The sequence below is a fragment of the Sinocyclocheilus rhinocerous genome, unplaced genomic scaffold, assembly GCF_001515625.1.
Source record: "Sinocyclocheilus rhinocerous isolate Xijiao unplaced genomic scaffold, SAMN03320098_v1.1 scaffold585, whole genome shotgun sequence".
NCBI lineage: Eukaryota > Metazoa > Chordata > Actinopteri > Cypriniformes > Cyprinidae > Sinocyclocheilus > Sinocyclocheilus rhinocerous.
Genome location: NW_015630024.1, coordinates 246,074 through 259,942, shown reverse-complemented (window position 1 = coordinate 259,942; position 13,869 = coordinate 246,074). Strand labels below are relative to the sequence as shown.

The 13,869-nt window shown below is 33.9% G+C and overlaps 1 protein-coding gene across 1 annotated transcript in view; it reads right to left on the bottom strand.

Annotated features, from left to right (window-relative positions):
• The window catches only part of prlra (prolactin receptor a), a 28,445-nt gene that overhangs the window by 6,212 nt on the left and 8,364 nt on the right, over positions 1–13,869 (bottom strand). The window contains exons 2-4 of the mRNA XM_016551836.1: positions 3,658–3,751; positions 2,605–2,737; positions 983–1,152 (exon numbers count right to left, since the gene is read on the bottom strand). Coding sequence (XP_016407322.1) covers positions 983–1,152; positions 2,605–2,737; positions 3,658–3,721 — 367 coding nt within the window. The 5' untranslated portion in view covers positions 3,722–3,751. The remainder of the gene's footprint in view (positions 1–982; positions 1,153–2,604; positions 2,738–3,657; positions 3,752–13,869) is intronic.

The window sequence follows — 13,869 nt, the reverse complement described above, 5'->3', positions numbered from 1 at the left end:
AAAGTGAAATTCTGTCATTTTCACCCTCATGTTTTCAAACCTGTATATTGTTCTTTCTTCCATGGAACATGTAATATTTTGCTGAATGTTTATGCTTTTCCATAGAGTATAATGAAAATATTCAGTAACCAGGGCCTGTCAAATTCCAAAATTGACAAAAAGCACCAAAAAAGTGCTCCATATGACTCTTGCAATTTAAAGCAAGCCTTTTAAAGCCATATAGCTTTGTATGAGGAAAAGACTGAAATATAGGTCACTGCTCTCCATTGTAGCAATCAAATCTCATTTGCTTATATTGCAAACCTGTTTTGGTCTTGACAGCCCCTATAGTAACTTAATGCTTTGATTATATAAAAAGAGTTGCTGTGAGATGTTTCATCTCATTTAAAACAGTCATGCAGGTTTGGAACATGAGGGTAAGTAAATGACATAATTGTCTTCTTTGGTAAACTATTGATTTAACACTCTGTAAATTCAGCACTAATGCACAAAACTATTTTTTTCCAGTTTGAGGGTGAAAAACTAGTTGACACCTAAAAAGGTCAAACTAAGTGACCTTTGCATGCAAACTTGCTGAAGAAGGAATAAAGAAAGAACAGAAAAGTGTGCTTCGTATTGCGAATGAATGTTTCACCCCTTCAGCATAAATAAAAACATCAGTTAAAGATTAGCCTCAGTTATAGTTGTACGTATGAGTTAATGATAATATGGAATTGCAATGAATGAACAAAACGTCAGATCAAAGGAACGTGACCTTGCAAACTGTGCAGGATAAAACTAAAATTGCTACTAAAAGTAAACAACGAAAATCTTAATTTTTCAATTGGTAAAAAATTTGCCTTATGGCATAACACGGTAGAGAACATGTGACCGACGATATTTCAAGACCCAAAGGACCAAATTATGTTCTTATAATAAAGAGAGGGGATGATAGAGTACAAATCATATGTACAAATTAATTGTTGGAAACTCATTTGCATACCTATATAGGCCACATCCACCTCCACAGGGTCTGAAATGTTCTTCCCCAGGGCATTGGTGGCCACCACAGTGATGTTGTAGTTGACCCAAAGCGATGTGTCGTTTTTGTTGAAGAAACACGAGTTCTCGCCCGCCGTTCTGTAATCTGGGCACTCGTAGACCGTTTCTGAGCTGCATGCGAGAGATATAATTTATGAGATATACTTATGTCTGTGCTTTCTTCTGCACTGGTAGCTCCTGTCGTCAAGTCGAATTCCTTGTGTGTGTAAGCATACTTGGTAATAAAGCTCTTCTGATTCTGATATCAACAGAAAGATGTGCACTTATACAAATTAGACAATTACAAATAAAAATACATACATTTCTACAGCCAGTTTGTGTCCAATCACTGTGACAATTTATAAGCAAAGTCTAAAACTTGCACTCTTAAACAGAAAAACAATATTTTGGTCATAAACATGCCAACAACAATACTCATGCTGATATCATAAAAACATTAAATAATCTCACGCAGTACATTTATTACGTTTGGGCCAAAAAGAAACTGAGTTTTGTGGCATTTAGTCCATGTCTAGTAGCTTTGCTGCTAATCTACGGTACCATTCACAACTTCTTTAAAGAAATTAATACTTCTATTCAGCAAGGATGAAATTAATTGATCAAAAGTGACATACTTTAAAAAAAAAAAAATCCATTTCAATTAAAAAAAATTTTTATTAATCCAAAAATCCTGAAAATTTGTCACGTTTCTATGAAAATATTTAGCAGCACAACTTTTTTTTGCGCATTAAATCATGTGCATGTTAGCTGCTGCAAATTCAGCTTTGCTTCACAGGAATTATTGCATTTTAAAATATACTGAAATAGAAAACAGTTATTTTAATTTGCAATAATATTTAACATTATTACTGTTTTTACTGTATTGTGTCTTCTGAACAGTAGTATATATGATAGTGTACTCCTTAAAATTGACAAAATAAACCTTTTTGTTGCTTTTTTATATGCAATTAAAATATAGTAATTTCCTGGAAAAAAATGGCCCCAAAATATTGATGTTTCATTATGATGATGAAAATGATGCTTCAGCCAGTGTTTGTCAATGCAGGAAAGAAAATTTGCTCTTAAAAACAACAACATATCACTATTTATTCATTGCAGCCTTGAAATATCCAAACTCAGCACATCCAACTGTATTAAAATGAATTCTATGAACTCACCTCGGTGCAGTATTACACGGTATTAGATATGATGTTTGTGTACAGTACTTGCTGAATCTCAATCCGTAATGTTGGCAAAACACTTCATGGCACTAACGAGGATCAGCTCTGATGAAAATCTGAAGAGTTATTGGACAGGGTGTGCGGGCATGTGTGTGTATTGGCTGGAGGTAAGTCATGTATGTGTTTCTGATTATTTCACATGCGTGCTCAGAAACAGAGGGAAATAAACACATGGCAGAGAAAACCGTTTAAACCGCTTATTACTGGAGGAAAGGCCAAGACATGGCAAGACCTTTGAAACCTCATTAGGAGCCAAAGAAAAGAGTAAGGACGAGCATTAAAGACTACTCTCAAGACAATAAAGAAAAGCTCTAGAAAGGGAACAAGCTGAAGAGAGACTGACTTTTCTAGATGGTAGTAGAGTGCGTAGGTTGTGGGCAGACCTCCATCATCTCCATGCTCCCACCAGCATGTGAAGGTCTCCTTCTCTGGAGAGCGACAGCTTGTGAGTCTGGGTTTGCCTGGCGCACTGACACCTATGGACAACATACATAAGACTATTCATATGTAAAGTTTCACATTCATTTTATTGAGAAAATGTAGGATTTATGCAAATGTGTTTGCTTTGTGTTGTCTTTTAAGTACCATGTAAATACTCTGTAAATAATATGGCAATCATTCAGTACCATAGTATATATCAATGCATCACAACGTGAGAATCTGATCCAAAATTTTACTTCGTTTTAAATAGTGAGGTTGATAGTGAGGTAACCTAAGTGAGATCTTGGTCTTTTAATATAGTTTACACCATTTTCATTTGAATATACAAAACACTGAACTATTTATGTACACAACCATTTAAAAGTTTGAGGGTCAGTAAGATTTTTAAATGTCTCTTCTGCGAACTAAGGCTGCATTTATTTGATTAAAAATACAATAAAAACAGTACTATTGTGAAATATTATTAAAATTTATTATTCAGCTTTCAGATGATGTATAAATCTCAATTTCGAAAAATTGACCCTTATGACTAGTTTTGTGGTCCAGGGTCACATATGTTAAAATGTAATTTATTCCTGTGATGTAAAAGCTGAATTGTCAGCATCATTACTCCAGTCTTTAGTGTAACATGAGCCTTCAGAAATCAATCTAATATGCTGAATTGCTGCTCAAGAATTATTTCTTATTGCTGCTTGATATTTTTGTAAAAACTGTGATACATTCTTTGATGAATAGAAACAGCATTTATATGAAATAGAAACTTTTTGTAACATTCTAAATGTCTTTACTGTTATTTTCGTCAATTAAATGCTGAATAAAGGTGTTAACTTTTTTTTTTAAATGTTACTGACCCCTAACTTTTGAACAGTGGTGAACAGTATGTGTGCATATGAAGTTTGTCAGGTTGTACTGCTAGGTTCATAAGCAATATAACAGAACTCCTAACACTGATCACCTGCTGCTTGTGATATTAATTTGGCAATAAAGGTCAAAATCAGCACGGCGCCAGAGTTCCTCATCGTCCCTGATGGTTTCTGAACTCCTTAAATCTGTAAGTGAGAGACAAGAGTGGAAAAGTGAGATATTACAGCTGCATGGTTTCCATACCATATTTTCATACATAAAGGACCCAATAATCATTTATTAGATGGTGAAATTATTGTGAAATACAAAAGATATCCTTTACAAATAAAAATGTCAAGCAAAATAAAAACCAACTGTAGAGAGTAGATACAGTAACTGTAATTGATTCACATATTCATGAACCTTCTGTGTTCAGTATAAACATAAGATACTGTATATAGTATGAAGATACTGTATATAGTATGAATAGCCACTACAATGAAACAAACACTGAACTCACAAAAAAAAACCTTTGTAGTCACTTGAAAATAACAGCTCCTTAAACCAGAGCAGTCAAATAAGCCACTTCTGATATTTTATGAATTTTACAAATATGATCCAAAAATAATTGCAGTTCTAGCTCAAATAAAATCAAATCAAATTAGCATTCGTTGGATTTTTTTTTTTTTTTTTAGGTCAGATTTTATCACTTTTGTTTGTGTTGAAATATGCTTCCTGGAACAAGGTGTTTTTGCTCAAATGTTTTTATCTGTACATCAAACTGAAAACATAACGTTTTATACTTGTACTCATGACAGGAGGCGGTTTCTAATAATCAAATATGTCCTTTGTCACTCACTGGACATACAGTAAACAATACCTATCCATCACATCTGCACCTTTCAACACTTTCTCAATCATTTGCTCCTTTGGTACGTCTTATCAAAGGACAATATGAATCATGATCTGTTTGATTTTAGAGAACAGAGCAATTCTGATCAGCCCAACTCATTTAGTTACTGTGAACTTGAAAGGTACCATCTATATTTCATGAGGTTTTGCAACCGACTACCTACCAGTTAAAAATATAGTGGTCATCAAACTGCCGCTTTCTACATTTTAAATGTCAAAAGCATCGTGTAAAAGAGCACTCCTAGTGTGGGAATTTTTTCCACTAGTTTTATGGGTAATTTCTGTATGTTTACAACCTTGAGGCAAAAGTTTTACACTGTGCTTTTCAACATCCCCTTTCGGCTGAAATACTGTCATTGGCATATATGAAAGTTCCAGAATGAATTGCTCAACTCATAAAACAGGCAGACAGATCCATGCCTCCAAATAAAGGTTTAAAGGTCTATGGAAACAATTGAACTATCATCATGACAGACACACAGTTAAACAAATTTCCAGTTTTTAAGCTTTTAAATAGGAAACAAAATATAATTGATTCTCTATAGCTTTTGACTTAAGCACATTCATGGGCTAAATTTATGTATGTGTAACAGCTCAAGCTAGTTAAGTTTGCTTAGAGAGTTTCCAAAGACTTATTTGTGGTTTAAAACAATTTTGTGCCCTACCATACAAACAAGCGACTTAAAAACAGCAATGTTGAATAGGGGTTGAATAATTATGACATACTGTAAAAAATCCTGTAACTCAAAAACATTACATATTGACAACATCACCTTTAATACTAAACTGTTATAGATGCAATATATAGTAATTAATATAATTTTATACAAAAATTGTTCATCTGTTGTCATCATTTTACTTTCTTTCTTTTATTTTGGAATTGATGGATCTCAATTGAAGGATCTCAAGTGCAAATATATTACCCACAGTCAGTAAAAAACATACGTCCAATCACTTAGAAAAGATATAGTACACTTTTATTCAAGAAATCCCACAATTTGAGCACTAATTCTTTTCCTTTACTTTCAATGTGCCGAGTGAGCTATGGGCCAAGCTTCTGAGGGAAAATTCGCAATAGTGATGGCAAGAATTCAATACTTTACTAAATTTACACTGATTCATCTATGATATGATGTGTAGGATCAAACAATCATCAAATCACTCACATTAGTTGTGCAATTTAGGTTGCTACTTAATCCTTTTGTCAGGAAAAACTATTCAAAATTTCTGAAGTATGTTAGCAACGGATTTTGAATCAACTTGCAAAAACCTCAAAGCTTGCCTGAGTATGTTACAGAGCTCTGTAAAGTCTAAATCAATTGCTCATCTTTCCCATTAATGGCCATACTAATAAATCTTTCTGGATGGATGAGGTCACGACCTATGCACTTCTGACCTGACCTCATTTGTGTAATGCACTGAAACACAAACTGTCAGAAGAAAGGCCTGACTGATACCGGCAAAATATGACAGAGAATTTTCTGGAAACTAAATAGCCATGAATTCTGCACTAACAGCCATTTGTTTTCATTAGCATTTAGCCTTGAGAATTCACTCAACCTGCGCCAACAAGCATGTGAGCACAAGCTAATCAATGAATTACATTTTTATTTTGTCATGCGGGCTGTTTTCTCTTAAAGTATCAGTTTCTGACACTTCACGATATTAAGTGCTACCAGTTTAAGCATGGACATAATATGCCAATATATCTGGCATCTGACTCCTCTGAAGAATCGGCTTAATCTCCAGCATTAATCTGATGACAGAAATAAGCACTAAGCACGTGGAAAGCATGATATTAGGACCGCAGATCGAGATAGACGTAAACATGACAGATAGAAAATGAGAGGAAGAGAGAGAGAGAGCAAAGAACTTTTATTTCCCCTTGTGAACAGTGTGGCATCACAGATTAAAAAAGGGGGAAAAAATCTTCTCCAGCTGGCATATACTCCATATCTGATTATGTAAGAGATTATATCATCATAACAGAAAGACCCGGTCAAACTGTGTTGGGTTTTATTCTCCAGTGCGATGCAAAGAGGAATAGTGCATGACACTGACCTGACACAAGCTGGCAGCCCTATGGAGCCTCAGTGAGTTCAACGAGCATGAAGATTGAAGGAGGCCATGGGATTGTTGCTTTCCATCATGAATGGTTCAATAAACCTACAACTCAAGTATGCACTGCTGAAAAACCATCTGTTGGCTTGGGATGGATTGGTATACGGTATTTGAACAATTTCTGCATCAGTTTCATATAAAAACCCGGACATGGTGATGAGAAAAAAATTAGATGGGAGAGAAAACATTGCATTTTCTTGAAAAACTACTGGGTTCCTCTGACAAAATTTGGGTTCTCTCACAAAACATTTGCGTTTCTACAAGAAACTTTGTGTTTTCTCGAAAAACATTTGCGCTTCCCTGAGAAATGTTGCATTTTCTCGCAAAACAGTTGCATTCTACAAAGCCCTGAAAGTAAATTGTGCGCAATAAATAATAATTCATTCTATTTCTTGTCTGCATCCTCATAAACCGATTCTCTATAGATGCCTCTCAAAATGATTCCATGCACACTGCAAGGCTTTTGACAATGTCTCTATAACTCATTCCCAACTCAAAATAAAAATTTAAGTGTCTCTGTCCATAACATCATAAGAACAGCAGCAACAGGTTTATGAGAATGCGGAAAGGAAGTAGAACAAATGATTATTTAGTGTGCATCATTTACTTAAAACGGCACAAATTATTATATCAAGCACATGATTTAGTAAACCAAGGGAATGAATTTGGAAATCGTGCACACGATTTACTTAAAATGAGGGAAAAAATTAGTAAATTGTGCGCACAATTTAGTAAACCAAGAGAACGAATTAGTAAATCGTGTGCACAATTAATTTTTTTCATGTGTTTCCCGAGAAACTTTGCATTTTCTCGCAAAACATTTCAGTTTCCTCAACAAACTTTGTGTTCTCTCACAAAAGTATTGCATTCACAAGAGAAACAAATTCTCATGAAATATTTGCATTGTTTCACAAAAAATTGTGTTTCCTAGAGAAACTTTGCATTCATTCGCCTAACTGTTGCATTCTCCTGAGAAACTTTGTGTTCACCCTCAAAAGCACTAACTAAAATATATGTATTTCTTACATCATATTATTTCCAATCATAAGTTTTTCATTAAAGTTTCTCATGGGAACACATACCTTTTTTTGAATGAGTGCAACATTTCTTGGGGGAACGCAAAAGCAATGAAATTTTTCCTCATGACTAATTTGTTTTTTAATATCACCATATCACATTATGGGCTCTGTAGTCCCAGAATAAGGATCTGCAAAAATACATTCAACATTGAATGTTAATTTATGGCTTTCTTACTAAACATAGACAAAGGGATCAAGTAATCCATCTGCCAGTTCATGAGAAGCTAGACCTCCTAAATGGTTAATTCACCAAAAAATGACAATTATTTACTATACTAGATAGTAGATTTACTATCTACTCACCCTCAGGTCGCTCCAAACCTGTATTACTTTCATTCTTCTCTAAAGCACAAAAAAGATATTTTGAGGAATGTTTTAAATGATTTTGTCCATAAAATGAAAGTCACTAGGTTCCAAAACAAGACTGGTCCCTTCGACTTTCATTGTTTTTTTAATCAAAAAATACGAAGACATCTTTCAAAAATATATTTTTTTGTGAAATGAAATGAAAGGTTTCCAAACATTTCAACACTATTCTCTCTTTCTACTCACTTTTTAATATTCACGTCCTGTTTTCCTTGAAATTAAACATCTCTCAGAGGCCTGTCGTCACCCCACTGCGCCTGTCCCAGCCCTGTTACTCAGCCCTACAGCAGCGCTCTAGTTTCAGCTTGTTCCCTTCACATCTAGGACTCTCTTTTGTCATCTGTCAATAGGCCAGAACCATCTATGAAAGCCAAAGCATCCAAAGTATCTGTTGAATCTAGGGTTGGTCTTTGACTTGGCCATGATTTGAAAAACTACACATTTTATGGTATGAAGGAAGAAGAAAACATAAACTCTTCTCTTAACCTGCCTGATCCCTATAGTCAGATGAGGCGAATGGGATCCGTCTCATATCTTCTCATGTTGCCCAACTCTGGTCAGCATTAAATACCATTCAGTACCAAGGACAGCAGCACGTCAGCTGCCCAAAACCTCAAGACCATCAAGACTAAAATACCACCAAGGCCACCCAGAAATTTTGGATTTTTTTTAAACAAATAATTTTTTACTAAGAATTACTTTTTTAATAATAATAACAATAATAATAATTCAGAGGGCTACAATGGAAGCATATAACCAATAACAAATTTAAATAATAAATAAAACAAATGTCAAGTCAGTGGACATGGCACACTTTAAAAAAAATGCCAGTGTTATTTTGATATCATCGAGATACTATTACAGTTTTTATTATTTTGAATTTGTTTTTATTTTAATATTTTCTGTTTTCCTTTTAATTTTAACTTTTAATAATTTTGTTGCATGGTTTTGTCTTTTTTTTTTTTAAATATGGCTGATGACTGATGATTTTTTTATCCATTTTTATTTCAGCTTTAGTTTTAGTTTTAGTTTTTTAGTACATCAAAATAAACTAAATGAAAATGAGAAATGTTGCCTTGCCAGCTATCTGAAATAAAATAAGCTTACATTTTTTATATTTAATAATGTAATTTTTTATATTATGGGTTATTATATTATATAATAATGTAATTTTTTATATCATATTTTTATATTGTTATTAATTATAGCTCAAGTAGCGGAAGCTTTTTAAAAAAATTATTTTTAGTTTCAGTTTATAACAACCCTGGTAAACCCTCTCTAAGAAAAACACACCTGGGGGGAAAAATATACATTTATTTAGATTCTATATAAAAACTGTCATCTAATTGGTGTTGTGTATTAACCTTAATTGGCAATCAATCAGTAAAGCTATAAAGGTGTGCGGATTGCTGACCCTGTAATCTTCAAAGCAGAATCCTGGACCAAGTTTAATCCAGTAATGAGACAGCACTACACAAACAGGCATATCTGACTGCAATGTGTATATCATTGTTGTTCTTCAAGTTATTTCTGCCAAGAAATGAAGTAGCGATAATGTTCTCAGGCAAGACCTTTCCAAAGGTAACAACCCAGAAGTAATCTTGCATTGATTTATTGACTAGAATGAATGCACTTAATGCATGTTCATTGGCAACCAAATGCTGCACTCTGAACTGTTGCGGAAAAGCCACTGACAATCAGTGAACCCAATTGGCTTGTAACTTCGTCATGTAAAATGAAAATTCAGACACGGTGGTGCCTGTGGTGAGGGTAAACACAACATTAATATCATCTCCTTCTAGCAGTACAGCAGCCATTCTTTTATTGTGTGTGCTCCTGATGGCATTATCCACTCTCTGGCACTTTGATTTTAAGAATGTTCCTTTTGATCTGATAATTGGCATTAGAAGATTTCCCTCCTACTGTTTACAGCTATCTTACATAACATCAAAGGGGGGGTAAGCTGCTAAGCCGGGTGAACGGTAGCAAGCAGGGGCTTGTCAACAAGTCGGCACGTATCTAAAGATTATCTAGCAATTCGCTCTCTCTCTCACCCACCCTCCACTCTTCTTTGCCATTTCTGTCCCCTATGATTCCATAGATAGACCTCTGAGAGGTCTTGCTGGCATTAGGAATGAATGTTGTCAGGTTAAAGCTATGAAAAGATCTAGGAGGATTACCTGACCTAATTTTGCTCCATCATTTTACTTATACAGGAGGTTTTACATTTGCACTGTGAATTGCGAGAAACTAACTTATTGTATTAAACTACGCTAATGGGTGTTAACATTATGTGACCCTGGACCACAAAACCAGTCATGAAATTGAGATTTATACATCATGTATAAAAGCTGAATAAATATGCTTTCCGTTGATATGTGGTTTGTTAGGATAGGGCAATATTTGGCTGAGATAAAACTATTTGAAAATCAAAATACTGAGAAAATCGCCTTTAAAGTTGTCTAAATAAAGTTCTTAGCAATGCATATTAAAATAAAAAATTCAGTTTTGATATATTTACGGTAGGAAATTTACAAAATATCTTCATGGAACATGATCTTTACTTAATATCCTAATGATTTTTGGCATAAAAGAAAAATCGATAATTTAGACCAGACTAGAGATTTTTTAAGATAAGTTTCTTATGCTCATCAATGCTGCTTTTTTAGGAAAATACCATAAAAGCAGTAATATTTAGAAATAATATTACAGTTTAAAAGAACTGTTTTCTATTTTAATTTTTTTTTTTTCTATTTATACGTCATTTATTCCTGCAATAGCTAAGCTGAATTTTCAGCAGCCATTACTCCAGTATTCAGTGTCACATGATGCTTCAGAAGTAATTCTAATATGCTAATTTAGTGCTTAAAAACATTTCTTATTATTATCAATGTCAATGTGCTGCTTAATATTTTTACGGAATATTTATGGAAACCATAAAATATTTTGATTTCAGGATTCTTTGATGAATAGAAAGTTCAAAAGAACAGCATTTAAAAATGTGTATATCATTGTTGTTCTTCAAGTTATTTCTGCCAAGAAATGAAGTAGCGATAATGTTCTCAGGCAAGACCTTTCCAAAGGTAACAACCCAGAAGTAATCTTGCATTGATTTATTGACTAGAATGAATGCACTTAATGCATGTTCATTGGCAACCAAATGCTGCACTCTGAACTGTTGCGGAAAAGCCACTGACAATCAGTGAACCCAATTGGCTTGTAACTTCGTCATGTAAAATGAAAATTCAGACACGGTGGTGCCTGTGGTGAGGGTAAACACAACATTAATATCATCTCCTTCTAGCAGTACAGCAGCCATTCTTTTATTGTGTGTGCTCCTGATGGCATTATCCACTCTCTGGCACTTTGATTTTAAGAATGTTCCTTTTGATCTGATAATTGGCATTAGAAGATTTCCCTCCTACTGTTTACAGCTATCTTACATAACATCAAAGGGGGGGTAAGCTGCTAAGCCGGGTGAACGGTAGCAAGCAGGGGCTTGTCAACAAGTCGGCACGTATCTAAAGATTATCTAGCAATTCGCTCTCTCTCTCACCCTCTTCTTTGCCTTCTTTGCCATTTCTGTCCCCTATGATTCCATAGATAGACCTCTGAGAGGTCTTGCTGGTGAATGTTGTCACACTGAGAGGAATCTGTTTGAGATTTTATTTATTACATTTACCTTAGAACACAAGGACAGACAGAAGGTTACAGTGCACCTGTATCTATTTTTTGTTTTATTGGTTTTAGGTTTTAGCTTAAATAGGCTATATTATATACACTACTAGAATATTATTATTTTTTTATATATATGTGACCCTGGACCACAAAACCAGTTATAAGGGTCAATTTTTTTTTAATTTTTGAAATATTTGGCCGAGATGCAACTATTTTAAAATCTGCAATCTGAGGCCGCAAAAAAAAATTTAAATATTGAGAAAATCGCCTTTAAAGTTGTCTAAATAAAGTTCTTAGCAATGCATATTAAAATAAAAAATTCAGTTTTGATATATTTACGGTAGGAAATTTACAAAATATCTTCATGGAACATGATCTTTACTTAATATCCTAATGATTTTTGGCATAAAAGAAAAATCGATAATTTAGACCAGACTAGAGATTTTTTAAGATAAGTTTCTTATGCTCATCAATGCTGCTTTTTTAGGAAAATACCATAAAAGCAGTAATATTTAGAAATAATATTACAGTTTAAAAGAACTGTTTTCTATTTTAATTTTTTAAAATAATTTATTCCTGAAGCAGCCATTACTCCAGTCTTCAGTGTCACATGCTCAGTTATTAATAATGGTTCTGTAATGTGGTGTTTGGGTTTTGTCTTGTTCATGTTTCCATGTCTTTTATTTTGTAATTGTTTTATGCTGTTTGTGTCATGCTTCCCTTGCCCTCATGTATCTCAGCCTTGTGTATGTGTCATGTTCTGATTGGTTGTCCAAGTCATGTGTCTTGTTTCCCATTGGTTTGTTCTTGTCATGTGACCCTCATTGTCTGATATAAGTAGCCATCATGTTCCCATAGTCTTTGTCGTGTATTGATGTTGTAACTCTGCTGTTGGTGAGTCTGTTCATGTTAAGTCAAGTCACGGATTATTGTTTCTAGTCTTCGTCTGTTTAGATTATGTTTGGATGTTTGGATCACTGTAAATAAACTGCACTTGGGTTCTCACTTCAACTCGCCTTCAGTGGACTATTCGTTACAGGTTCTTATTATTACAAGTGTTTAAAACTGTTTTTGCTGCTTAATGTTTGTGGAAACCATGATGTGATACATTTTTAATGAATAAAAGTTGAAAAGAACAATTAAAAAAAAAAAATAGAAATATTTCGTAACATTATAAGTGTCTTTACTGTCACTTTTGATCGATTTTGATTGAGTCCTTGCTGGAAAGGCCTATATATTTTTTTTTAAATCTTACCTTGAATGGTAATGTATTGCAGCTTCCACAAAATATTAAGCAGCAAAACTTTTTTTCAACATTTATGATAGTAAGAAATGTTTCTTGAGCATCAAATCAGCATATCGGAATAATTGAAAATTCAGCTTTGCATCACAGGTATAAATTAGATTTTAAAATATATTCAAATCAAAAATGGTAATTTTAAATAGCAAAACTATTTCATAATATTGCTGTTTTGACCATATTTGTAATCATTTAAATGCAGCCTTGGTGAGCATAAGAGACATTAAAAATGTTTTGTAGATTACTAAACATTAAAAAAAACTATGCACATAAATATGGAATAAGCAAATATAGAATATTGGCTTCCAACATGGCTCAGAACTATCCATTTTTTTCTAACTACAAATATCGAGTCGTGTTGGGTGCATGTCTGTCATAGTTTGAGTATCGTCACAGAGCAGTGAGGTTATATGGGTTGTTTCAGCACATATCAACAAGAGATAGCAAGTGCAATTTTCCAATTAGTATGGCTATATTTACCATTTAACCTATCACTCAACACAGCTGTTCAGTCCAAAGATGGCATGGTGCTAGTAGTCATGGCAACAAAGAATAAAATGCATTTTTCGCTTCTATCCTGGACCTCTTGACAGAAAAAATGGCAAGGTTGTGAATCATCATTTGCCAGCAGGAGTGCATTAGAGCCCTTATTATGAGAAGAGAACATACTTGTGTGTTTGTTTCAGGAAATCCACAGTTATATGCAATTAAACCTATAATGTTTCAATTTGTATGGTTATGAAAAGTATTTGAGACAAAAATATTGTACTGTAGACAGAAACTAGAAAGTAAGAGTGAAAGAAATTAAAAACTATTAGAATTCTGTTTAGATCTTGCAATTTTGTTTTGTTCTGTATTGTTTCTGCCA